At 53.9% G+C, this 26,735-nt stretch overlaps 1 protein-coding gene across 1 annotated transcript in view; it reads right to left on the reverse strand.

The window, feature by feature from the left end:
• Window positions 1-4,436: 4,436 nt before the first annotated feature.
• The window catches only part of CPXM2 (carboxypeptidase X, M14 family member 2), a 76,352-nt gene continuing 54,053 nt past the window's right edge, over window positions 4,437-26,735 (reverse strand). The window contains exons 7-14 of the mRNA XM_016155153.2: window positions 21,397-21,485; window positions 18,774-18,897; window positions 17,314-17,510; window positions 16,192-16,371; window positions 13,498-13,795; window positions 8,905-9,044; window positions 7,886-7,985; window positions 4,437-5,761 (exon numbers count right to left, since the gene is read on the reverse strand). Of these exons, the coding sequence (XP_016010639.2) occupies window positions 5,508-5,761; window positions 7,886-7,985; window positions 8,905-9,044; window positions 13,498-13,795; window positions 16,192-16,371; window positions 17,314-17,510; window positions 18,774-18,897; window positions 21,397-21,485 (1,382 nt within the window). The 3' untranslated portion in view covers window positions 4,437-5,507. The remainder of the gene's footprint in view (window positions 5,762-7,885; window positions 7,986-8,904; window positions 9,045-13,497; window positions 13,796-16,191; window positions 16,372-17,313; window positions 17,511-18,773; window positions 18,898-21,396; window positions 21,486-26,735) is intronic.

A 26,735-nucleotide genomic window follows, 5' to 3' on the forward strand; every position in this document is an offset into this window, starting at 1 on the left:
AGCGGCTGCCGAGTTAGGAGCAGGTGCCCGGTGACAGCTTGAGAAACATTAGAGACAGTGGGTGACTCGGCGAGGGTGCTCGCGGCGGACCTCAGTGAACAACGGGACGTCTGGAAACGGGAGCCGAAAATGGCCCCAGCAACGTGGTTGTCCTTTTTAGTCACAGTTTGGCATTCTGGCTTTTGGTTTCTAAAATTCTGAGACTGACTCAGAAAAATACGTGCAAAAATGTTCTTGAGTTCTGTGTAGCTTGCGGGTTGGAGATGCTAACTTTTGTAGCGGAGTGACCTGAAGTTGAGCCTTGTGTCACTCGGGATGAAGATCTGCTGCAGATAACCTAACCCCCTCCCACCCCGCGAATAACCAAGGTCGAAACATCCAGAGGAGAAGAGCTGGGACTGACGGGGTGGCACTTTGGTGTCTCGAGAACCCAGGCTGTGCCGTTCTCAGTGCCGGGTTTCCACCCTCAAGGTCAGCATCAGAGACGGACGCTCCAGCACCAGCCTTTGGTCTCCATTCCAAGCTGACAGAGGAGAAAGGAAAAAGAACAAAAGAGCACCCTCCTTCGACGATCACTTTCTAGAACTCCCACATTTCATTATCCAGGACTGATAAACATGGCGCCGCCCTTACCCGCGGGATGGTTCAGAAATGGAGCCTCTCCTTGTCCATACTGCTAACCCTTGACAATAACCCCTGACTATTCCCTGGGTTCAGTTATTAAACAAGAAGGGGACCCTAATATACACCCCGATATCCCCTTCCGGGACAAGGCTTCCGGGATGAGGGTCCGTGTGAAAGGGGTTGATTGGGAAGCAAGTTGGAGGAAAACCTGGCGTGGGGTCGGTGATCAAGAAGGCAGGGATGTGAGCCAAGTGCCACCAAGGGCAACTTGGACCAGTCCCAAGTTCTGGGCACAGGGTAGGGTCAACTCAGAAATGTCCTGATGAGGGGGAGCCAGGGAGTCAGAGTATTTACACGCTGACGTGCATCCCTTCATGGTGGTAGTGGGGGGTGCGTGTCGCCAGGTGCTTGGGCTCTGCGTAGTGAACCCCAAAGCTAGAGGGGGGCGTTGTGGCCGGGAGGCCATGCTGGCTGTTGAGAATAAGAGCTCGTCCGTAAGATGTCTTTCGTTTGTCCATCTATTTGGAGCTCAGATCAAATAAGAATGTTGCACATACCAGGAAAAGGAGCAGACAGTTGATATTTGGACCTGCGTGTTTTCGTGAACAGCGACCAAAAAGGGTGGGCTTGACGCTATGAGCTTTCTGTGGATACCTATGTCCGTGTGTCTGCCATTCAGAAAGACCTCTGCCTTTCATTGTGTGCTTGACGCTTTCCTCTCTCCAGAGGGCGTTAATTAATTAAATTACAAAGTCTCTTAAAGAAACAGGTTCTGGTTGGTTTACGGAAATAATTAAACACTTAAAGAAATTATTTCCTAAAATTATCAGAAAATAAAGACATTAAACTTCTAATATTTTAAACGTGTTAGCCAAATCTAACTTAGAAGCAGTTTAGGAATCTATATAATTAAGGTAAATCTTTGGCAAATGAGACTAGCTTAATAATTTTTTTTTTTAGTTTAGTAATTTTGATTGAATAGAAACATCTGTCTTCTCTAATTTATTAGTGCTATATATAATGGTAGCTACATTTTATTCTACTAGGCATGTTTTTTCCTAAACTTATTCACTTTGCTGATCAAATAAGCTAATATTATTCTTAGTTAATTTTTAAGGCTATGAAAAATGTGATTTTGTGTTCAACTAAGTTGAATCATTATTCTGACAAACTCTATATTTCAACAGTAATTATATTTTGTAATGTGTCAGCTTGAAGATAATTTCCAAGCTCTTTAAGTAATTTAAACCCTGGACTGATACTACATTGCATTATTTAATAAGTAATCGTTGGATGCATAGGTCATTTCTAAGCAAGATAAATACTGAAATGTCGATTACTAAGCATAATTTTGAATTTGTAGACATTTGCTTCTCATTTTTATATGCTTTGGGCCATGTTAATGAACATGTATATTTTTGCTACTTTTAGAGTTTCTTTAAGGGAGGTATGTGGCTACAGAAAGTTATATGAATTCATGAGCCCTGCTAGTTTGCCACAATGCTGCTGTGTGGTAGCAGTTCTCAATTAACCATGTCACTGTTTGCTCTATAAAAGAGAAGTTATTTACTTTGGTTAAAAATTGTAATTGATGTTGTAAGCGGTAGGGACTGTATCAGAAGCGACAGTGATAGAGAGATATAACCGTTACATTAGTTTTTTTTTCCCCTAGGAAAACAGTATTTCATGCTAAAGCAACATTTTTTAGATTTTTTTTGGTCTCCAGACACCTTTATTCTCAAAAACTTATAAAGGATCTCAAAGAATTTTTGATGTCTGGGGTTCTAACTATCAATGTTTCTGTGTTAAAATTGAAACTGATAATTTTTTTAATGCTTATTTGAGGATACATGGAAGAGAACAATGAATACGTTGCATGTTAATAACAGTGTTATTATTGAATTAGTTGTAGCCTTGCAGACCTGGATACTTGTCTGCACATGTCAGTTAATCCCAGGACATGATGGAGCTCAAGAAGGAAAAACTTGAAAAGTAAATTTTATTTACCTTGGTTTTAGTAGCTGAATTCAAAAACTCTAACTGAGTCTCCCTACTTTGTATGGAAACATTGGTTATGAAACCATGATCTTGTCTGGAATGTCGCATCTGAAAATGATGCCTATTTAATCAGTCATGGCTGTGTTTTTCTTAAATCAAAATTGCGTACCTCTTAGCTGTTACCTCCACCCCCAAACTCCCTATCCCCCCAAATCCCAGGCAACCACTAATCTATTTTCTGCCCCTATGGATTTGCCTATTCTGGACAGTTGATATTAATCACACAATATGTGGCCTTTCGTGACTTTTTTCACTTAGCATCATGTTTTCTAAGTTCATCCGTGTTGTTTGTCACATGTGCTTTATTTCCTGTCATTGTGGAATAATATTCCATTGCATGGATGTGCCAGATTTCATTTATCCACCTCTTCTGCGAATGAGAACACTGAGGTTCAGAGACGTCACTCAGTGCGCCCAAGGCTGCGCAGGGAGTAAGGGGCGGGGCGGGGACCACAACCCAGATCTCCTGGCTCCAAGGACACGGCCTGGAGGTGAGTGAGGCGGCGCGAACTGCGGCTTCCGGTGACCGATGGACATCTCGGCTCTTTTTCCACTGGTGGCCTCGCTCCAGAGAGAGGCTCAGAGGCGGCGCCGGGAAGTTGACCAGTGCGTGAGGCGGGGACAGAGCCCATTACCCGAGGCGTCGGGAGCGTGAGTGAAGGTGCTGTCTCCTTTCCGCTGTCAGGGTTGCTCTCGTGGTAGATTAGGTAACGAGACGCAGCAGTGCGAGGCTGACCTCCCGGTGCTCGGACAGCTGGCCGGGCCGCAGAGCGCACGAAGCGGAACTTCCAATGAGCGTCACCAAGCGGACATCGAAACAAGGCCGCACGACCGGACGGGACCCAGCTGCTAGGTCGTTGCAGGCGGACGGGGAGTTCATGGCAAGAGCGCCAGGGTCAGGCCCAGCGAGCTCCTTCGGGGTTTCACAGGCAACGTCGTCAGCTCCGTGCTGACGCTTTCCCCAGACACATTCATCAAACGAGGGGCCCCGGCTGCTGTCCTCCGATTTCTGCTCCGCTCCCGTGGCTCTGGAAGGTTCCGTCGCAGGCTGGGCACGTGATCTGCCCGTAAGGAAGCCAGGCCCGGCGGCACGGCCCCAGGGCCGCCGCAGGGCCGAGCGCGGGGTCCGGCTTCCAGAAGGCTGTGGAACCTGAGCTGCCCCGAGTCCCGCCCCGGACGCTGGGGACGCGTCGTGTCCCTCCCCGGGCCTCGGTGTTCCCACCTCCAAGTCCGGGGGGACGGGACAAGCTCCAGGACGGAAACTCGAGGCACCCCTGCTGCCGCCCCTTCCTGCCCCCAGAGCGCACACAGCCGACACGCTGCAGCATCCTTCCCCATGGGGCCGGGACTCTGCCTCGGGACCCTAACACAGAGCTCCGGGCACCCACTACCGGCAAGTCAGAGCCGGCCCGCGCGAGGACGCCCGGGCGCCATCCTGGGACGCGTTGACGGGGCGGTGCCTCTCGGCCCTAAAGGCCTGCCATGCTCCTCTGCACACCCCCTAGAAGGCCCTGAAAGACCTTTCTGACTTTTCCCTAATATTCCTTGGACTTTTTGCGCCTCGGCCGTGAGCCTGGGACTCTGTTCATGGGGCAGGGGTCAGACAGGCCGGGGGAAGAGACTCCACGACGTCACAGAGCCAGCTCAGCTGCAGAAACAGGCCGCGAGGAGCCCGTCCTTCCCCGCCACGCTCTGCCCAGTCCTGCTGGGTGTGGCGGCCAGCCTGCTCAGGAAAACCACACACCGGAGGCATCTCGCTGTTTGCTTTCTTTATTTTCCTTATGCTTCCCAGGTCAGTGAGGCAGCAACATTAATAAAAGGTGAGAAAGATTTGCTTTCTTGTACAATATACTTCGATAACCCCTCCTGAACAGACAGACATCCCACAGATGATTCTAAGAGCTTTTCATCAGATGCAGTGTGATCTGGAAGGTCTGGCCTTCCATACGTCAAAGGCAGCTCGCACGGCGCCATGAGGCTGGGTGAGGATGCCCGCGCCGGTCCGGGAGGGGCGGGCGTGTGGAGCAGGGCGGGGCTGTGGGCCAGCCTTCTGCAGGCTCACTTCCAGTCCTCACGGCTCACGGGGGCGCTGAGCTGAACGGTGGGGTTCCTTGGGAAGGCTGGCGCCTCCCGCTGTCCCCGGCTTAGACCCGCAGGAAATCTGGCGGAGGGAGGTTTGCTGTGCATCCGGCATCCATGAGACCAGCCCCCCGTGCAGGCCTAGCTGCCCAGGGAGCGCCTAAATCATTCCAGCCTTTCTCCCCCTTCATGAGCGCGGAGCCTTTGTTGAACGGGAAACGAAACCGACTCAAGAGGCTGACTGACGCTCACCTGGTGACATCTCTATTGTCGCAGAATTTATCAGAGGCAGCTCGAAATGTCCCAGGGGGCCAGAGAGGGTGGATCCCCTTGGAACACCCAGGAGCATCTTGAATCGTGACATTTGGGCCCCAGGAATGCTGCAGCCTAGCCGTGCACGTGGCAAACCCACGGGGAACTCTTGCCGTCAGGCGAGCAGGGGAATCACCACATGTAGCCTGCAGGCCCTGAGCAGGCAGGGCTCACCTCTGATTCTACCGACTTGCTGAGTTCCCTCCCCTCCACCGGCCTTTCTCTGCTGCTCTGCCCAAGTTACTTGGCTCCGTGGGAACAAAAGAAAATACCCTCAGCCTGCAGCTCTCCCCTTGGAACCCGCCTTGCGGTCCCCACATCCTCCCAGGCCTCCCGAATTACAGAGCAAACGACAGGGAGTGAGTCCTCTATGGAGCTACAACGGGAGTGGTCTGACTGGCAGGGGTCTGGGCCGGGCCTCCCGTGCCGGGCGGTCACCCACGCTGCCGCCTCTTCCGGCCCCGCAGCTTTGGCCGCCTGGCTGGCAGGCTGACGGGCTGCTTCCCGAACTTCTCCATGATCTCTCTGATCCTGGCCAGGTTGGTTTTGCCGAGCGTGAAGTCGCACCGCGTGGCCCCCATGTCGTAGCCGACCATGCAGGTCTTGGTGGACGAGGTGAAACCTTCCGCCTTAGCTGTGACCACATACTCTCCAGGGTTCAGGAGGCGCCAGTAATCCCCATCGCTGGCTGTGAAAAAGAAAGAACAGCAGTTCAGAGCAGTTTTTGTCTAATGCAGGCACTCCCAGCCCTGTTATTCCAAGACCACCGGCCGCCCGGCCAGAAGGAGGCTCGAGGCCAGCCGTGCAAAATCTGAGCTCCTGCAGATGCAAATTTGCAGATGCAAATTCCCGCATTTTGGATGCCAAGATGCTTTCTTCTGTGGAAGCCCCCTTAATGGTTTTAGCAGACAGAAGTTTGGGGTGTAGACTCCCCACAGTGTTAATACACACGAGCAGAGATGGAGAAATACTCAACACTCCGTCCTCTGTGACAATACGTCCCGTTCAGTAGGAATTTGAACTTCCAAACGGTGTGCCCTTCCCACGAAATGCCATCTTGGAAAGCTATCAGAGCATGGCTTCCTGGCTTCCCTTAGCATGGCTATAAATATAGAATAGTAATTGAGGGGTGGGGGGTCCTCACTTTTAAAAAGAGAAGGGAAGAATGACACGGGACAATGACCTGGGAGGAGGCCCTGTGTCCGGGCGCGGGGGCCTCTCTCTAACTCTGCATGTCCTCCCGGACCGCGCGCCCCCTCCTCCCGCCCCGGGCCTGTGTCCGGGCGCGGGGGCCTCTCTCTAACTCTTCAGCAGTTAGTTAACGGTGTTTCACGTGACATGTCCCCAGTGAACGCTGGTTAGGTTGAGCGGGGCGAAGACAGGTACGCAGACGGGAATCAAAATGTCTTATTCATCCAAGACCTTGGACGCGTCAAGTCTTAACTGCTGTTGGGGTGCTGTCCCACTAGGCGATCGGGTCTGTTTGGGGGTGAGTGTTCCGTGGAGCCGAAGGACGACAGCCGCTGGCATCGCTCAGCACCAGTGGACGGAAGGGACAACTCGGGCCCCTGTGCATGTCCATTTGTGAGCAGGTCAGGTTGGTGTCCACCAAACGCAGGACAGTCACGTGGCGTACCGAGCCAGGTGCTCGGCCAACACGTTTACACGCACGTAGAAAGCGTTCTCGCTAGCTTCTCCCTGTAGAGTTCCACTTAATGCCTGTTTTTCTTACGCAAAACCTCTCCTGAAATAAAGCGTGTCAGATCGCACACGCCTCAGACAGGAATCAAGGCAGATTCAGAGCCGACATCAGCCCCGAGAGACGCAGAAACAAATAAAGGGCCACGTGCGAAGCATGGCATTCACCTGCCGTGAAAACACGCTGGGAAATTATTTATAGGGGGACTGAGGCGAAGGGAGATGTGTTTCCCGTTAGCTCATTGAAATGGTCCCCTGCTCACAGGGGCTTGAAATTCAGAGCTCATTAGGCAAAGTACTCTCTGCCGGCTTGTGGGGCCCTGGCACCTTTTTATTTCCCAGCCCTTCTAAAGCCCTCTTTCCTCACCATGTGTACAAGGCACTAATAGTCCAAAGAATGTTCCAGGCTCCGTTATGAATCACTCTTTTGACGGGGCTCATCCCCAATGTTTCAAACACTGTCCTACGCGAAGCAGATCAAACAGCCTCTTTCCTCCGCAATGACCTCCGGCACCTCACACGTCTCGGGCCCGTTATCGATTTGCAGTTTGCGTTTTTTGAATTAAGGAAGGAACGAATGAGCGAATGGACGACAAATCAATGGGTGCCTAGGAGGGGCTGACGTGCCCCAAATGCCACGCTACACGGCACGAAAATATCGTCGAAGAAGTAGGCCCACGGGCAGAAAGGATGTGACTCAGGTGCCACACGGCAGCCGCCGAGTTCCGGCGTTTGAGATGACATTTCACCCATTTAAATGGTAATTGGCTTCTGGACCCGGCCCGCGGGCAGGCGGCCTGGCATCGGGGAGCACGTGGCCGCGTCTGAAACCCAGCCTAGCCCTGTCCTAGTGTCTCAGGGTCTCTGTTTCCTCGCAAGTCAGACTGGAGCTGTTTGCTGGAGCACAGGGTCTGTTAGCTCAGCGTGACAGCAGTTTTGGGGGGAAGGGCCCCTTCTGGCCTTTGGGAAGAGCGGCACGGGGTACACAGAGGGGCACTGCATGGAGATTTGAGCTGGCTCAGCCCCCAGCTCAGCCGCTCGTGGACACACCACGCAACGTCCATTCATCCGGTCAAACGCTTCGGGAAAACGCACATCGCCTAAGCACAGGTACCTGTTCGGATGTCGTGGCTGACGCCTTCCACGGAGATCACGGCACCGGGAATTCCTTTTCCGTGTAAATCCCTCACGACGCCTTTGATGCCACGATGGACCTGCCGGGCGAACATGACAAGGCGCAGGGTGAGCTCACCAATGGGCCCCGCCTCCGGCTTCCAGCTGGCCTGCTCCCGAGTGGGGCGTGGGCGCTGTTTGGTTCGTGTTAGCACTAAGCTTGAACCGGTTTATTCGGTGCCGCAAGATGGGCATGACCTTGCGCACAGGGGAAGGGAAGCCGCGAGGTTCCCGGTGTGTGCGGCAGGGCGTCCCTCCTCCCCGGCTGCGAGCGGAGCCTCAGTGGGCACTCGTCGGAACTCCCACGCGACACCCTGCCGCCTGCAGCCGTGACGCGTCACCTGCTGTGACTGCTGTGACCTTAGAACGTGCCTCTAATCAGAGAGGTGAAATTAAAACGAGGTCGCCAGAGCGGGCCTCGATCCGGTCTGGCTGGTGCCCTTGTAAACTGGGACGCATGGAGACACAGGCAGTGCCTGGCCACGGCAGGAAGCCCACGCGCGGACACGGCGAGACGGTGGCCAGCCGCAAGCCACGGCGTGGCGCTGACCTGCCGACACCTTGATCTTGGACGTCCAGCTTCCAGACGGCGACGTCTGCTGTGTCGGCCCCCCGGCCTGCATCTGCGGTCATGCAGCACGAGCCGGCTGCATGAGGGGCCTGGGCGCGTGGACTCAGACACGCGTCACCCGCCTCCCCACGGAGGAGCATCTGAAACCTCCCCCCGCCCCAAACCTGTCTCATGCACCACGAACCGGTGGGGACGACCGACATCGCCTTAGAGTTCGCTTTCTTGGGTCCAATCAAGTGCAAGGCGACGGCGGAGGCCGGCCCGGGACAGCGGCGGCCCGGGACGAAGCCCACACACAGCCTGAGCGCTGACTCGACCCCTCGCTTTCGGCCACCCGCAGGACCGCGCTCCTCAGCGAGGCCCCAACGCGGCCGCGTGTCCATGCCTACCTGTTCCATGAACACGATCAAAGATTCCCGATTATTCTCCCACTCCTCAGGCAGCTCGCTCTCGTGCGGGTACTTGTCGCAGCCCACGTAGATGGACAGCTCGAAGCAGTTGGTGTGAAGGTAGCTGAAATCGTTGAGACCTGCCAAGCCAACCGGGAAACGTGAAACCGACCAAGGCTCCACGCGGCGCTGGGAGACATGCAAGGACGTTCGCGAGTGGGATTCAGAGACCTCATTCGAAGGAGGCGTCAAGCGTCTGCTACAGATAAAACATTAGGGCGAGCGTTGCGGGGGGGGGGGGAGTCGAGGGCGGGCGGGGATGCAGCCTGGACGTGCGTGGGGAGGAGGGGCATCTCCGACAGAAGGAGGACTGGAAGAAGCGCTTTCTAGGTAGAATCCTCCTATCAGACTCAGCTTACGACTACTTTTAGAATGAGAGCGTAGTTGATTACAGTATGGATTTTAGAGTTTAATTCCCTTTATCTCTACAGTTACGCTGCTCTCAGCTATAGCTCTACAACGGTTTTCTACTCTAATCCATAAACCCAGCTAGCCAGACCACCACGACGCACGAGCCTGACGGAAACCAGGACGCAGCGCTCCGCACCCATAGCTCACTAAATCTCCTCTACGAACCCAGCAGAGGGGCAGACGGCATAGCGCGATTTCACGAATGAGGAAATCGGGCAGAGAACGGTTCAGAAACGCGTCCAGAATCCTGCGTCTGGAAAGAGCGCGAGTCGGGGTTTGAACCCAGGTGCGCGTGACGAGGCCTCGCTCTCATCTCCAAACGCAGCATCGCCGCTCGGGGGACCACAGGGCGCCCACGCTCCCCACCCGGCCTGGAAGCAGGCGAGCCTGGTGCACCTGACACAGCTTCGGCCGACGTGCAGGGCCAGCGTGGCATGGAGTCGGTCCCTCTATCAGGCTCCGAGGGCTCCTGTTACAAATGACCCCAAACTAGGGGACTTAATAGAAATTTCGTCTCCCGTAGCGGTAGCGGCCGGAAGTCTGAGATCTCAGTGTTGGCTGGGCCGCGCTCCCTCCACAGACTCTAGGGCTGGACCCTTCCTGCCAGTCCCAGCTTCCGGTGGCCGCCGGCGCTCCTGGGCTCAGGCCACATTGCTCCAGCCTCCGCCTCTGTCTTCACACGGTCCTCTCCTCTGTCTCTACGTCTTCCAGGCAACAGATGACCTCATCTTGAGACCCTTAACTTAACTCTACCTACAAAGCCCACGTTCCAAATGAGGTCACATCACAGGTTCTGGGGATTAGGAAGTGTGTGTGTGTGTGTATAAAACAAATATATATATATTTATTTGTTTGTTTGTTTGGGGGGCGGCACCATTCAGCCCAGCGGAGTAGCCAATATTGGGGAAATAAATAAATGAATGTTAGGTGGCATAAAGTTCCAGGGGTTTCTTTTGCCAGCATTTTTGTTTTGGTAGAATAGAGTCACCAGCAAGAAGACACTGCAGCAAATCCCGTGCGATCGCCAGGAAGCACTCGCCCAGCAGAGGGTGACGCCAACGAGCCCCCGGCCCCCCGCCCCCGGCCCCCGCACCTCAGGGCTACAGACAGCGGAGGCGAGCGGGCCGGGTCCTCTGTGTTGACTGGGAAAAAGAGCGAGTCCCCTGCGACCTGAGCAGCCGTGGCCCTCGCCCGCCCTGCTGTCCCTTCCGTCTCCTTTAGCTCGCCACGAGGCTGAGTGACACGTCACTCGGCGCAAATGTCTGATTAAAGAAAGAATCTCGGCTCTCAATGCCGAGAGCGATTCTCTGTCAACCCGCTGCTGCCTGATCGCTAACGTCACAGGCAGAACGGTACCAAAAGTACTGTCGCGCTCGGCGCCAGATTCCAGGTTTGACCCACATGTCATCGGCCATGACGTCTCCGATCGACGCGGAAGGGAGAGCAGTGGAGCAGGAGGGCGGGAGGGTCCCAAGCTCACGGAGGAGCCTGCGCAGGGGCCTGGTCTGGGCGAAGGAGACGGGGCAAAGCGCCAGGTCGGCTTGCTCACGTCGAACCGAGGTAGAGAACGTCCGAGAACACGCGGAGGCCGCCCGGCAACGAGTCACCGGTCAGCTCGGGCGGGCGTCCCCGGAGGGCTGGGCTCCGCCGTGCGCGTGACACGCCCTAGTCCCGACCTCTTAGGCCTCGCAGTACAGAAATGAATGAACGTGACATTTAGACCCTCTGCAGAGGGGCTGCCACGTTGCCCTCTGTGTCTCCGAAGCACTGGAAGAAGAACCGGCGAATCGACAAGAGACCGGGAGAGCGGTGGAGACGCCGGGGCCGGGCTCTCTCTGCGGCTGACCCCAGAGCCTTGGCAAACGTCTCAGGAACGAGCGCGGCTGGCAAAGAGTGACCGTGCGAGCCAGGCGCAGCGGCGTGGCCCAGGGAGACCTCGCAGTGCCTTCCATCCTGCCTAGGGACGGCGGGACACCCCTTTGGGCTCGCTCCGCACCCGGAACCCTGCGCTTGTCACGAGCGTCACCGTGGAATGCGGAGCTCCGTGTGCCCGACGCTACCACGACACCGGCCTTCATCGCGGGCGGGGCGGGGGGCGCAGGGGGGATGCAGCAATAAAGAGGGCCCGACATCGCTTTGGGGTTAAAATGCATAAAATGCACACCCTCCAAACGATGCACATTTTGAAGCATCTTGAACTCTGCGCTCGACTGCCCCGCTCTCTGTTAACGAACGCCCGTCAGGGCCGTGCAAACGAGTCCGAGTCCGTGAGGAGATGCGGCAGAGGGCGTGGGGGAGGGAAGGAAATCAGAAATTGCGTTTCATTCATCTACAAAGAAATGAGGCCGCAGACTTCATCACACCGCCAGGAGGAAGAATGATTAAAGACCCTGGAGCCACCACAGGGCTCTGCCACGAGAGTCCCCGAGACAACGGAAAATCTAATTGATAGGAAAAAAAATAAAAAAAACCCAAACGCTGCCGACGTGATCATGTGGCAACCAACTCTTCGAAACGTTGCTATTGACCCGATGCTAACGAATCCATCTGTGTCCGAACCCGAATTAGTCTCGGCAGCCGTGAAAAAATAAACAGATAATTCACGTAAAGATTACTGCAGGTTTTTAGGGCTAGTATTGAAAAGCAAGAATACTGTTCAGCCATCAGGAAATGTTCTCGATAGACAGGGATTTACATTTAGTTTTTCATTTCGTGCAGAGCAAAACCATGATGGAAACAAACTGAAGTCCTCTGCTAGATACAGAACCCAGGAAAAAATGGCAAGCTTTCAGTACTTGTTTCAGGATGGATGGCCATAAAAACAAACATGTCTACTACTGTTTTCATTTTGATTTTTCCAAGGGTGGGAACATTACCTGTCGCTTGCATCTCCAGCAGCGTAAGACGATATTCAAGTTAAATAAGACAGAGAAACGGAGAACAAACACAGACACAGAGAGGCCCGTGCGAGGGGCCTCGTGGGGACCACGCTGCTGGGAGAGGAGAGAAAGGAGGGGGCGGACGCTCGTCATAACGGGGTGTTTCCGGTAAGGCGCACAGAGGACAAAGCCCCATGTGTCACCCGCGCAGTCCTCACGACGGCCCGGGAGGGACCATCCACACGCCGTCATCGCTGTCCCAGTTATCATCACGCCTTTACAAATGAAAACCACAGGGGCTCGAAGAAGGGTCACACGGCATCCGACTGACGGCCCGGAATTTCGGTGCAGGCCTATCTGATGGAGGATACTTTCCGAATTCATCAGAGGCTTGACCGCCCCCCCCAAAGTGAAGAAAATAAGCAACGAGCGATACATTTGGGGTCTTGCCACCCCCGCGCGGAGGGACCTTAGAGAATGTGACACCCTTGTCCCTGTCTACCTGGGAGCCCTGGGCCAGGAGCAGCCCTGACTCCGGAAGCAGGTGCCCATCCTGAAACCCGGACCGCGGGGTTCTCTGCGTGGGTGCGGGGGGCAGCGCCACGTGCAGCCACGTCCCACGCGCTGGGCATCGCCCGATGCCACGTACGGCTAGGGGACAAGCGCCGTCCTCCGGTGGAAGGGAAACAGTCTTCGCCACGTGCCGGGCCTCAGGACACACCTGCACCTCAGAGTTCCCTCACCCTGAGCGTGGGGTCAATGCCTGAATGTCCCCCACGGTGGGAACAGCCGCGGGACAAAAGCCGGGCTCCTGACTAAGCACTGGCATGCGCTCTGCCCGTCTGCTGGGTTTGATTTTTGGTCCAACATTTCCCCGAAGTCCATGTTTACCAATCTCTGATCTTGTGAAATTTGAACTGCTCAGGGGCTAAGAGCAGCCGCGAAGTCAAACAGACCCAGCTCTGCCCCTTTCCTGCCCAGGCAGAGCCCTTCTGGTCCCCGAGCCCCAGTCACCTCATTTATAAAACAGGGATAAGCCACGCCCCCCCCCAAGGACAGGCAAGGACTGAGGGGAGTCTATGCAGAGTGCTGGCGCCCTGTAGATGGTTAACCACGGTGCCTATCACACGGATAATAATGGCAGCAGGAGGGTTGGGAGGAGATGGCCTGCGGGGTCCCTCCTGGTCCCAGAAGTCCTCTACCATTTGGCCCCACGAGGACAACAGGACGATCAAGGACTTACTTCCAGCCACGGTGTGCCAGGAAGCCCCGTTGACGGTCCCGTCTTCTTTCTGGAAGTCTTCCGTGTGGCACACCCTCCTCCTGGCATCGGTCATCAGGCGGTGCGTGGAGGCGTAGGAGTAGGCCAGCCAGCGGAACACGGGGTCGTCCGGGGTGGGCGTGCGCTCCTGCGTCTTCCACAGGGACCGCACCATGTCGTAGGGGTACGCCACCACCAGCTCCCCCCCCTGCAGGTTGCCGCCCAGCACGAACGGGATTTTTTCCATCCAGGCTATGACCGCCCTGGTCTCCACCGCCACCTGCGAGCATTCCAAAGGAAACGCACTTCGATAAATAAAGCGAGAGAGAAAACTGCGTTCTCTCCCCAGCTTTCCAAACAGGGATGAAATCGAAAAAGCGATAGAGTCTTAGCAACATTTAGAATTTCAAAATCGGTACCAGGAGAACTGGACTTGGTGGAAATAACAGATTTAAAAACGAGAAACCCAGGAAAGTTTCTTGTTGCAGGAATCCTCCAGCTAATGCACAAATTGGAAATGATGGCGTGTCAACATTTTGCCGCTCCAGGGGATTAACGGGTCAGGAGTGTTTATTGATATCTGCAAAGAGCGCAGAGAGAGAGAGAGATACAGCCAAACATAACGAGTCTCCTGATGGACAAACACACACCCCCAAAAATATCTGTCCTGAATTGACCAAGACTTTAGTCCAGACTTTTTCTGAAAAGGACCAGGCAGCATGTACACATTTTAGGCTCTGCGGGCCATACGGTCTGGTCTGTCCTAACTACTCGACTCTCTGCCTTGGTCAGGGCGGTGCCCCTGACAATAGCGGGTGAATGCCGGTGGCCGTGTCCCGGTAACGCACCACTGGCAGAAGCAGGCCTGGGCCGCCGTTGGCCAGCCTCTGTCCTAACTAGCCCGGTCTCCTCCGAATCTCCCCGCCAATGTGTACGAAACACAGAAGAATGCGCTCCGTGACATCGGAAGAATACACTCCGCCGCCCCTGGGCAGTGGACCGTGCGACAGGACAATCCAGTCGTTTATAACCTGGTTGTTACAAAATCAACGACAACAACAACAACGAAACAACCGCAAGGAAAAAAGGAAGTGACGGAGGAGCGATCTGTCACTCAGACGAGACTCAAGAACCTTACGTGCCAGTCAGAATGGCTCCAGGTGTAAACCAGGAGACGGGGGCGGGGGGTGGCGGCATCGACATGCGGACCCTGGAAAGACATTTCAGGACGTGAAGAAATCATTCGTTTTGATATGGCCATGGCAGTGATGTGTAGCTTCAAAACAGAGTCCGGTCTTCTGGAGATATTTACTGAAATATCGACCAGTGAAATGCATCGCCTGGTATTGGCTTCGAAAGTCTCGGGGAGGAGGGGCAAGCGGTGAAGACGTCGGTGGAAGGCGAGCTGAGGGGCGGAGCTGAGAGGGGGGCGCGCAGCTCCTCTACGGCCTCTCCGCTCACTTTCTCTGTGTGACTCCTTTTATGGTGACGATTTAAGAAAGAGGAAGGAAGGAAGGAGACGGATAACCTTAGAGACTAAAATCGGAAAGCCCGATATGGTCGAATACTGACCAGTGAGTCAAATATTCATCACGATTGACTGATCCCTACGAAGATAATTCCGGCGGAATAAAACAGAGGAGGAAAGATAAACAAACACTGGGAATGGGGGGGCCGGGCTCGCAGGGCCTAAAGCGTCCCCCTCCCATCCTTCCCTCCTGTGTGTTGATATCATCTTTTAATTAAATCCCGGCCAATCGGATTGAAGCAGAAGCATTATGGAGGAGTTCTAGGAATGCCTCTTAGAGTTAATTCAATTATCTGAGAGGAGGACTTTTTTTTTTTAACCCTTTCTCTCTTCTTCCTCCACAGCCATGACAGCTGGACCGCCCACTGCCACCTCGGATCACGGCCTGGAGGAAGAAGGCCCCGTGCTAACACGGTGGAGGCAGATAGATGGATGACTCCCTGGATCCTGATGACCACGGGGCTTCTCTTTTGCCAGCCGGGGACCATCCACCTCCAGGGTCCTTCTCCGTGAAAAAAAGAAACAAACTTCTACCTCATGAAGCCGCCGTTATTTGCTTTTTCCTGTTGTCGCAACTGACCCTCACCCTAACGCTGCACGTACACAGCCATCAGAGCGGACCCCGCGAGGGACGCACTCTGTCAGAGATGAGGGGTGAAGGCGAAAATGATTTCTTCTACCACATGTTCTTTGTGAAACGAGACCCAAGAAAACCCTGCTCACCCAACTGTGTTCTTCCTTCCGAAGAGGCACTCCATGTAATAAATCCACAGGGAGTTACTAAGAGAAAAATAAATTACCTCAAGCAACCGGTGAGGGCTAAGGACAATCTCGTAGCAGTATAACTACCAAAGCTAGGGGTGACCATGCTAGTTACAAACACGCCCAGTTCAGGGGAATTTTTTTTTTTTTTTTTTTTTTTGCTGTTTAAGCACTACAGGGTTGTAAAGATATATAATTAAATGATTTCTACAAAGAGTCTCCTCAAATATCAAATGCAAAGGTAGCTGTCATCCGGCACACTCGGAGAAAGCATGACAGAAAAAGCAGTTTTGTCTTGTGCTTAAATGTCACATCCTCTGCAGATGCCAGTGGGCGCTGGCTCTGGCCTTCCGCCGCTCTGCGGATTGCGGGGCACTGTCACTCACCGTGGCATTTTCAGACAGGAACCAGTCCGGGATGGCGATGTGGTGGTTGGGAACCTTCCTCGGGACGCTCTGCCGGTCCTCCGCCTCCCAGAGAAGCGTGTTCAGGTCGGGGAAGTTGTTGTTGATGTCGATCCCATCGTGGGTCCAGCGTCCCAGGGACCAGCCTCCCAGCTCCGAGCCCTGGAGGCGATTCAGAATGTGAGGGTCCCACAGCGGAGCTGACTCTGTCACACCGAGGACACCTCCATCGCCACCCGGGGTGTGTCCCTCAGCCTCTACACCCGCGCTGACCCAAAGACAGCATCCAAAGGGTAATTTCGAAACACCTTCTGTTACTATGTGGTGGGCGATGGGTAATACAGCCACATCGCTGTGAACAGGGACGGCAGAGAGTGGGTCCTGCCCGAAGGCGGTCACCAGGAAGTCTTAGGTCCCTTCGTCCCCTTCGTCATTCCTCTGAGAGCGTCTACGCCGGGTGCCAACGAACCTGAGTCCGTCATTGCAGAATCAACGGCCACCACATCCACACGTCCTCCCTGCCCTGCCCACGGTTCTGGCTCACGAACCCCTAACCAGCCGGCATTGCAAACCCCTAACTCTCTGCACCAACAAATACATCTAAAATTCTGAATCGTGAAGCTCGCGTTCGGTAGGTGCCATCGTTTTAAGTACAGTTTTCCCTTTCATTCCCAGATAATAGTCCCAGATGATACTAACTCTATTCTATACTTAATTCTATACGTATGTATGCCCCACGCATAACTGCAACCTCTACACATTCTACACCATAATTAGAACACGAAATACAAATAATATATCAGAATAAAACGAGTCACAGGAATCGAGGTTGGTGCTCGCCTCGGTTAAGTGCTCGATGTCAGGTGTTCTTATTCTTTTTATTATTCTCACTGTGTGTGTGTGTGTGTGTGTGTGTGTGTGTGTGTGTGTTTCGCATTCATTTTCTCCAGTCCGTTGGCATGTCCACCTCTCAGGGTCCTCATCATTCTCAGTTCCTGCTTCACATCTTTCGTAGACCTTGTCTCAGCGGAGGGACATTGGAGCAGCGGGCGAGCAGGCGGGGTGGGCGGGGCCCAGCGGCAGCTCGGAGCGCGGTGGCCTTACCCCTTCGTAGGCCTTCTCGTAGCCGTCGGGGTTGAGCGAGGGGAGGATGTGAATCCGCGTCTCCTCCACCAGGCGGACGATGCGTGCGTTCCGGGCCAGGTACTCCTGGCACAGGAACTGCATGAGCAGAAGCACCAGCTCCCGGCCCAGCACCTCGTTGCCATGGGCACCGGCCACGTAGTGGAACTCCGGCTCACCTGGACTCCGAGACAGAAGGAACACAGGGGCGTGTGTGTCAGGCGCCCGCAGCAAAACAGCCCTTATCACCCTGCGCTAGGATAAAAGATCTCAGAAAAACATCGATTTACAGTATTAGCCCTAGATAGGGTATCTAGTCTTTCAAATAAACTTCCCAAATTATATCAGTTCTATGCTTTTATGCCCAAAGAGTGAGATAAAAAAGAAAATGCATAGAAAAATCTTAGATGATAACCACCACAAGCTGATAATGGTTATTCTTATTTAATAAGAATAAATAAAAGGACAGTGTTTAGAGTTTAAATTAACAAATAAAACACAAGCCATAGAAATGATTTTTTTCCAAAAAAAAAAAAAAAAAGGGAATGGCTTTTCTCTTCTGGGAGGTAATTATTTTTCTTAAAATGATTCCATTTTATAAGGACACAAAGATGAATAAATACAAGCAGAAAACAGGCCAGCAGCACAAGTCGGCAGTGATAGAATTTTGTAAAGGGATGTCTGAGTGTAATTATATATTTTTTTTCCCCAAAGCTCAGCTTTTCAGGGTTGGAAATTATCAGTACAGGGCACGAGTTGACAACGCTTTTCCGTCCTCCATTGGTGAACCTATTGCTTGTGAGGAAATGTGATTTTACCCGTAGATAAGCCCTTATTCTTTAAAAGAAACCCCTGAAATTCTGAAATACCGACGAATGTTAGCTGCATGAATCAGACAAATCTCTGGATTTAAGTCTTGGGGGATTTCTGAAGGGCTCACAGATTTACCATAAAACGGACCAGAGAAGTCCCTCTGACCTCGGGGAAAATATGTTCTCGGGAGTGACTAATGGGAAATGGCTGGAAACAGGAAACGCTTGAAAAATAAGACTGAAATTTTTTTAAAAATTAGGGACCTCCTCAAACTTGAGCCATTAATGAACAGGGAATCCAGAATTTTCTGCCAGAAAAGGTTGCTGTCCTAACCGACTCTGGCCATTTTCCTCTTTGGTTGACCCAGAGCTGGAGAACAGAAGTAAAAAGAAAAAAAAAATGGTCCATTGGGAGCAAAGGAGGATAATTTCTAGCTTAAATAAGTAAGCAGCCCGTATCACAAGACGAAAGGTTCACAGAACCAAGTTCTGCAGGACCCGCCTGTGTGGGGTGGTGCGTGCACGGCTCGGCCCTGTCCCATGAACGTTCTCCCCCGGGGAACGGTCTCCTTGCCCTTTCGGAGGGCACCAGACATGAGGGACAGAGGCATCCCCGAGGGGTGACCTCACCAACTTCGTGCTCCCCGGGGTGGTCGGAGATCTCCACGGCGTACAGCTTCAGGCCCTGGTGGCTCTTGCCGATGTTATAAATCCTGGTGATATTGGGGCACATTTCATTCACAACCTTCATCAGCTGAAAAACGCAGTGAATGCAATGACTAAGGACCTAAGCAATGCGGGCGAGGCGCTAAGGCGGGCAGAGCTCCCCAGGAGACGGCCACCTGCTAACGCCCCCGCCAGCCCCCACCCCACCCCGGGGATCCCCCTCCTCACACGCCAGGGCTGTCCTCTCTGCCCGGAGCGGTCTCCTGTCCTTCCAGCACCCCCGGGTGGAGGCTAGCACCTGCGTGGCTGTGGCTGTCCCTGACCTTGGCTGCGGTATTTTATCTTTTCACTGTGGTTTCCTGTTTTCTTTTGTCCCCTCACTAGACTATGGGTCCTTTAAGAGACAGCCTGAGCCTTTTCGAAAGCTCTATATCTCTGCCTAAAAAAATATTTATTACTGAATATCGGTTTTCTTTCACAATTTGAGGAACATCTATGGCGTTCGGCTGAGGACACAGTCACGGCTCCTGCCCTCCCGGGGCTCACGGTGCAGTGACAGGCGGGAATCGTACGGCGCCCCACTCCGCTGGTGCTCAGCAAGGGGACACAGGGCGGCCATGGTGTCGGGAGGCGTGTGGTTAAGGGTCGAGGAAGTGAAACAGACAGGTGCTGTTTTCTGAATTTTGCTTTCACCGTCGAGCTCATCGGACGGGCAGCCGCCGCCCGCGGGAATGCGGCAAGAGGCCCGGGAGGTAAGCGGGGCCCTGGGGGTGGCAAGGCCACAAGCTGTGGTCGGGGGCGAAGGGCACAGACGCTGTCCCCAGAGGTCGCCTTCCTTCCTTCTCCGAGCAAGGACTGTGAGGGGCCCGTGACACACCCGTGCTGTGCTGGGTGGAATTGTCGCACGATCCTGATCTGATTCAAAGGACGCCTCGGCCAGACACCAGGCCGGCCTTGCTCGTGGCATTCTCAGGAACTGCTTCCGACGCAGTCCGTTTTCCTATTTTCTCTTCCCTCTTCCTGCTCGGGCTGCTGTTTCTCATTTTTTTGTTTGTTGTAAATGTCTCTTTCAATACCAGGATAAACTAACATTGTTTTTCCCCCGAAGTAGAAGGATTTCCACGGTAACCTAGCAGACTCCAAATGGGCGACTGCTCAAAACGCTGGCTGCTCTCCTACCCCCAGGGGTCAGGGACCCCAGCGGCCGATCGCTTGCCACTTGGACACTCCTCAGGACTGAGAGATGCCCGCCAGCCGAGCGCTGGGCCCTGGGACCTCGGCGGGGTCCTCCAGCGCCCCCCGCAGGGCCGCACTGACAGTGCCAAGGTTCCTCTTAGCTCTCGCATCTCCCAAGCACAGTGACCAGAGTTGGCAGATAATGACACACAGTCCCCCGCCCCCCAGCTCTCCTTATTAGAGAAGAACCCCAGTTTCCCACGCAGCACGACTATTTAAAGACGCCAGCTACCCGGACCCTCCGTGCAGTTAGTCCGTTTGAAATGCATTTAGATGTATTGCTCTTGACAGTAATTATCCCAACTGAGCTGATATTTGTCTAACTTCTGGGCTGGAAGAGATGTCTGGAGATGTCCAGCAAGCAAAGCTGGGCTAGCACACGAATGCTCCCTAAGATGGAGCGGTGAGCTGAGCCCCTTAATCCCCCAAGAACGCAGAGTGGCAGACCCACACCCATTACCGTGATTTCTGAGGAGCGAGGCACGAGACAATTTCTTTAGCATGTCCCGCCTCTAAGTCTGTGCTGACAGCTGTCTGGAAGCTGTGTGTGTGTCCACTGGAAGGACATGGGGACAGGCCAGGCTTGCCGATTCCCTGGGGTGGGCCTTGGTCTAACTGCCCCGACCTCGCCGGGGCTGGGGGCTGCTTCCTTTCCTCAGCACCTAGGAGCCCCCGCTTTGAGCCACAGTAATTTGGCCTTGGTGAGTTCAGGTTCCGTAAATGCATTTGCGAGGGCGTTTCTCGGCCGGGTTGTCTCTGCAAGCAGATTCTTTGACACCTGAGGACTTCTCATTTGCCGGCGCGTCCCCGCCCCTCCCGGCACCCCGCTAGGGGGACACCCTGAGCAGGATTTCAGAGGCCAAGCCCTCAGCATGGGGACTGCTCTTTCAGCCGGTCCCAGTAAATGTTGGGTTCCTTCTCCCTCTGCACCCAGCACACAAACGCCACCAATAGCTCGGAATGTCTTGGTTTCTGAATTAAATCAGGGGACAAGCTCCTCTGGGAGCACCTTTTCCTCCTGACAGTATGGAAGAGCTCGGAGCTGTAAGGACATCGGGCCAGAGATCTGAAGACTCGCTGTGCGTTGGAATCACAGGGGGGGCTTTTACAAATTAGATCCCAGGCCCTTCTCCTAAAGACTCTGCACTAACTACCCTGACGGAGAGATCAAGCAGAAAGCCCCGAAGAGGCTTTCTCAACCCTGAAACTACAAGCATTGAGTGTGGCTTCAGCAAACCAAACTGATCATTCAGAGTCAACCCCTAACACATCATCCTCCTAACTTCTGAAAACAAAAGCCTACGTGTTTCGGGGTGCACGTGTATCACCCCTCGACAAACCCAGGTCCTACCTGGCGCATTTCCTTGTAGCTGTGGTGCTTAAAGTCCAGGTCGTCGGTGGTGGTCATCTCGTTTCGCCGGTGATAATAGTTATTTGGATCTAGGAAGAGAAACATGGTTTTGAATTCGCAGACATCATTCTGCTATGTGCGGTGGCTGTTGGGTGCCCGATTCGTGTAGGGACACAGCCCGATCTCCAGCTTCTCACACAGGCACAGAGGTGAGAGAGACAACTTTCAAGATGCCTCTTAGAGGTCAGAATTCCCTAGTGATGGAAAGCATGGTCCTGGAGCCAGGAGGCCTGGGTTCAGATCTCTGCTGTCCACTTACATGCTGCGTGGCCCAGGACATGTCACTGGACAGACTTTGCCTTAGTTTCTGCACCATAAACAGAAAACATACTGCCACCTCCTTTATTGGTTTACTGCTAGTTTTAGGATAACGTGTGTGTTGGCAAACTGTCAGCACTGAATGAATAAATAAATGAATGACAAGTGAATGAATGAGTATCATAACTTCATGCATGCATGGAAATTTTTAGAAGTATGGGGGACCCTATTCGTTGCTCACCAGCATTCAGTCCATTTTCGTCCTTCCTCACAGAAGCCTGTGTTGTTAGGGACCCCTCTCACTTCCCCACTTCTCATAAGCAGACCTCAGGTCCCCAGCTCCAAGGGCCCGACACGACTGGGCCAAGCCCAGCAGAGCACAGCCCTTCGGTCCAGATCGAAGGGGGTACGCCGAGGTTGCAGAAGAGGAGTGAGCGAGAATCTCTCCAGGTTGGGGACAGACAGAGTCCCAGAGACCTCCGGAGCCGATGAGTGAACCGAACCAACCTGGGAGCCTGTCCTTCTTCGGGACTGCCAATCACACCAGGTGACAAGGTCCCTTAGCCATTAAGCCAATAGGAGCTGGGGGTCTGTTGTTGGGTCTGAAGCACCCCAAGGGGCATAATCAGGATGTATAAACAGTGGCCACCTCCGGGGACTGGGATTTAGGGGCCTGGGGATGACATGTCCGCTCCTGACAGGATTCGCTTCCATGTAAACTGACTTTTTTTCTTTATCCTTGTAATATAAGCACGTATTGTTCATGTAATTACAGAAACAAAGCACACTCAGATGCAAGGCGAGGACAAGGAGGAGTGAGCGGGCCCTGAGTCCTCCTCCTGGCAGACCTCGGCCAGGCCCCCCGCCCCCCGATATCTCCCCACCAGAGGACGCAGCCGGAAGTCCTGGCCGGCCTGGGTCTCCCTGCAAGAACGCAGAGCTCTGCAGGTCCTTCTACCACCCCCGGAACCGCGCGGGCGAGGCCAGAACCACGGCAGGTGTCGGTCTGACCCCAGGCACTGGAAGAGCGATGCCGGAGGCAGAGGCGGTGGCGCGGGCGGGCGATACGCCCGGCGGTGCCGGGAGCAGCGAGTCCCAGAGGGTGCCGCCAGCGCGGTCCGCAAACCAGTACTCTGGCTGCTCGTCGGACCCCGCCGAACCTACCGAATCACACTCACATTGTTAAAACTCGCAGGCGGCTCCACGGGCTCAGAAGTTTGAGAAGCGCCGTGTTCAGCAGTACTGAGCACACCTCCGGCAGGGTCACGGTACTCGGGCACGGTGCACACATCTGCGATTGACTGCGCCAGCGGCATGTCTGCGTCCCCACGGCCGCGGGTCGTGAAAGCCACACGAGACTCGCCAGGGCTCACAACGAGCCGAAAATCACATACAGACGCGAACAATGAAAAGACGGTTTTTATAGTCACAAAAGGTTTGCCAATAATTCTATTAGAAACAAATGACTGTCACTGCCAGGGAAATACCGTGGGAGGGCAAACTGGCATTCTGTCCAGAAAAGAAAGCAAAAGCAATTTGGGTTTAGCCAAAAGACACCGCCCCCTTACTTTTCGGGGGGCGGGGGCTTTCCTTCTGGAGTGGCGGCTGACCCCGCCCTCAGGCAAGCCGCCCTCCTGGCGATTTCTAAACCTCTGTGTTTAAAAGCAAAGGAACAGCGTATTTTTCACATTAATTTACACTTAACTTACACACAGCCGTTTTCTGAGAGCTATTCAAACCTTCCTCTCCCCAGGTCCCTGGGGACCTCTTTCCCAAACTCTTTAAAGCCCCTTTGTCTTTGAACTCAGAATATGCCTTCCAGGTTCTCAGAAGGGACTGAAGAAACTCTCTCGGAAGGCCAAGTACAAACAGCTCCCTGCTTGGCGAGTTCTTTAAGCCTCAGCTTGAATCCATTTGCATAAGGATGTGAACTGCCTCCAAACCACAGCTGAGTATTTTTCAGAACCTCCCACATTCGGACCAAATCCTCCTTTACTTGTCCACTTATTCTGACTGCATAAAGTTTTATTGGGAACCTGTTAGGAGACCAACGCTCTCGATAAGGAGATAAGTGAGAACAGAGCTCCGCCCTCCTGGGGCTCAGAATCTACGATGAGTCCGCCAAACCCACTGTCCCCTTCTTCCCTCTGGGGACAAAAGGTTCCCCTTCTCCTGTGGGGAATGCATCCCAGAAGATTCTGATGGAATTGCCTTGGCGACCAATCACAGGTATGGACATGTGACCCAGGTCCGGCCAGTTAAACACTTTGTCCTCAGCGTGATCCCAAGATCCCAGGATCGAGGCAGCCGATCAGATGGCGTTCCGCCCGGGGCTGTAGAAGGAAAGTCTTTCTGCTGAAGTCACTCGGGAGGCAGGACAGTCTGGGGTGGTAGCGACCAGCCTCCCTCCCGGCTGTGGGGCAGTGATAGGGGGAGCCTCGGCTACATGGAGAAGGCCACGGAGAGAACGCCCATGTTTGTCTGAAGCCAGAGCCAGAGCTAGCCCCGGACTTTCCGTTTATGTGAGCCAAAATTTTCCTTTCCCCCTTCAGCTGATTCGAGCAGGACTTCCGACGTCGGAAACAGAGTTCTGACTGAGTCCGTCTGCCAGGCCTCACAGAGGGAGCTTTGGGGACTCAGTCCCCTGCCTCTTTTCTTGTGCTTGGTTTGATACATCACACGTACTGGAAACCAACAGATTCCTTCTGGGACCCCCTTAGTTACGGGCAAACTCCAGGTGGGGCACGTGGAGCCTAAAATCATACTCCAAACTTCTGTTATTCAACTGCTCAACATCCTGATCTGCTCGAACAGGGATGTTTAAAGAAAAGGTGACCCCAAAGATGGAGGACTCAGTCCCCAGTCTGCAGAGAAGGTGCTGACGTTACCTTGCAGGTGAAGCAAGCAAAGTACAGGTCCTTCCGCCCGCTGCCCGCAGCCACAGTTGCCAAGGGGCAGAAGTGGACTTTGGGCCCAGGTCCGACCTGAGCCCCAGCTCCCCCTGAAAGGAATGTGAAATCATCTCCGTTTCTGATCAGACGGCCTGAGCACCAGTTTCGATGGAGAGAGGCTGCGGCTGGTAAACGGTGGTCCCGTAGCAAAAGGAGGCCCGAATGACCGTGGCCGCGAGTGATTCCGTGTCACCCACCCGATTACTCGACAGCCCGGGCCTGGGCTCAATCTCGTGATCAATCCCACAGGGCGAGAGAGTATTCGAACTGCGGCCTGACTGTGAGGAAAAGTGGAAGGCAGCAAAGCAAACAGATGTCGGTTACAAGTCTTTGCCGCTGTGACGACCCCTCCGCCCCTCACTCGGACATACTGAGGAGAGGGGTGGGCTGGCTGAGAGAGGACTACAGCTCAGCGAGACGGGGGCCAGCCTCACGATCGAACCCCTTCTCCAGAGGCGTGTGCCTGGCAGGGTGCCTGGTAGGAGAGAGGATGGACAGCGTTTCTGGGGTCCTTCTGCGGCAGCAGCTCTTTGAGCTCGAGGGAGCAAAAGGCCCTTCCCAGAGACCTCCGCACGGCTCGCGACAAGGTCCTCCGAGTCCTTCACAAGATCCCCGGTCACTTCGGCACTGTGCAGAGGGAGGATGGTCGCTCAGACCTGGCGGCCAAGACGACTGGGGGAAGGAGTGACGACTCTCCCCAGAGGTCAGAGTCACACGTTCATAAAAGCAGGTGTGAGCAGCACTCGCTGGGGCTCAGGCATCACCCCGCCCCCACCCCACTGCCCGGAGCGCCTTCTCCTGGACCCTGGGCACAGGCCTGTCGCATCGTGAGGACACAGAACACAGCAGGCTCGTGGGGCACTTTGCAGAACCAGGCAGCGTTGTTTACAAGAGGGAAAAGCCCGAAAACCCGCAGGCTGTGATCTGGGAGGCAGCTGGTATGTGCGTCTTAACCTGAACTCTTCGTTATTCAATATTTATCCTAAGAAGCTCTCCCTGGGTTCTGGTAAGTACGACTCTTTAGTCCAAAATGGACAAGTCCATTAGAATTTACAGAAGAAAATTTTTACTTAAAAAAAAAATTAACAATAACGAAATTATTTTTTGAATTTTTCTAAAGTTTTAGTGCGGTAAAACACACAACATAAAATTCTGATCTTAACCATGTTTAAGAGTGCCGTTGAGTAGTGCCGAGTATATTCACGTCGTCGTGAAACGGATCCCTCGCACTTTTTTATCTTGTAAAACTGAAACTCTATAACCGTTAAAGGACATTTTCTTTTACCTTTGAGCTTTAAAAAGCCTATTGCTAGACCATGGTATAGGGTAACTCAGTTTCCAGTTCAAAAATCTCTGGAAACGTTATTCACGAAGTCTTAGAAAGAATCACCACCTTCCTCGGCCCCCGCCTGGGCGCCCACGGGAAGACGGGAGGCGATGGGAAGGCTGGACCGAGAGAAGCAGACGCAAAGCAAGTGAATTTTTCACAGATAAGAGTTCCGGGAAGAACGGGGTCTAGGTGGCCCCACTACGACCACGAGGTCACCCTGGGTTTGGGGGGCCAGTGGGTTGGGTCGCCCCTGGCTTTGGCCTCCTTAACTTGCACAGATGGATTGTGCCAACAACAGGGCAATGAGCGCTGAGTTCACATGGACTTGACTTGGGGGCCCCGTGGGCCGCCCCCGACCCTTGGACATGACAAGCAGTGTGAGTAAAGGCCAGTTCCCCTCTGGGCAGACTGCTAAGTAACTCCTAGAAGAAAAATGACCCTAAATATTTGGGGTTGGAAAACTGAGCCATTCTGGGTCCACACTTGGAACCCACTAAGATTTCCCACTGTAACTGTCTTCGTGAGGATTAAATTGCCTCCAGGGCCTAACTTCAAACGCACACGTGCACACACACACACACACACACACGCACGCATGCACCAAGAATAACTTCACAGGGAAATATTTATTTCATGAGATTCTCACAGGCTGCCCTTTGCCCTCTCCCAATGACAGATGAATCCTGCCCACAGAGAGAAACCATGGCCCCACTCTTTGAAGCGAAAAGGCCGAGGCTGTG

This window comes from Rousettus aegyptiacus, unplaced genomic scaffold, assembly GCF_014176215.1.
Source record: "Rousettus aegyptiacus isolate mRouAeg1 unplaced genomic scaffold, mRouAeg1.p scaffold_m13_p_6, whole genome shotgun sequence".
Classification (NCBI taxonomy): Eukaryota; Metazoa; Chordata; class Mammalia; order Chiroptera; family Pteropodidae; genus Rousettus; species Rousettus aegyptiacus.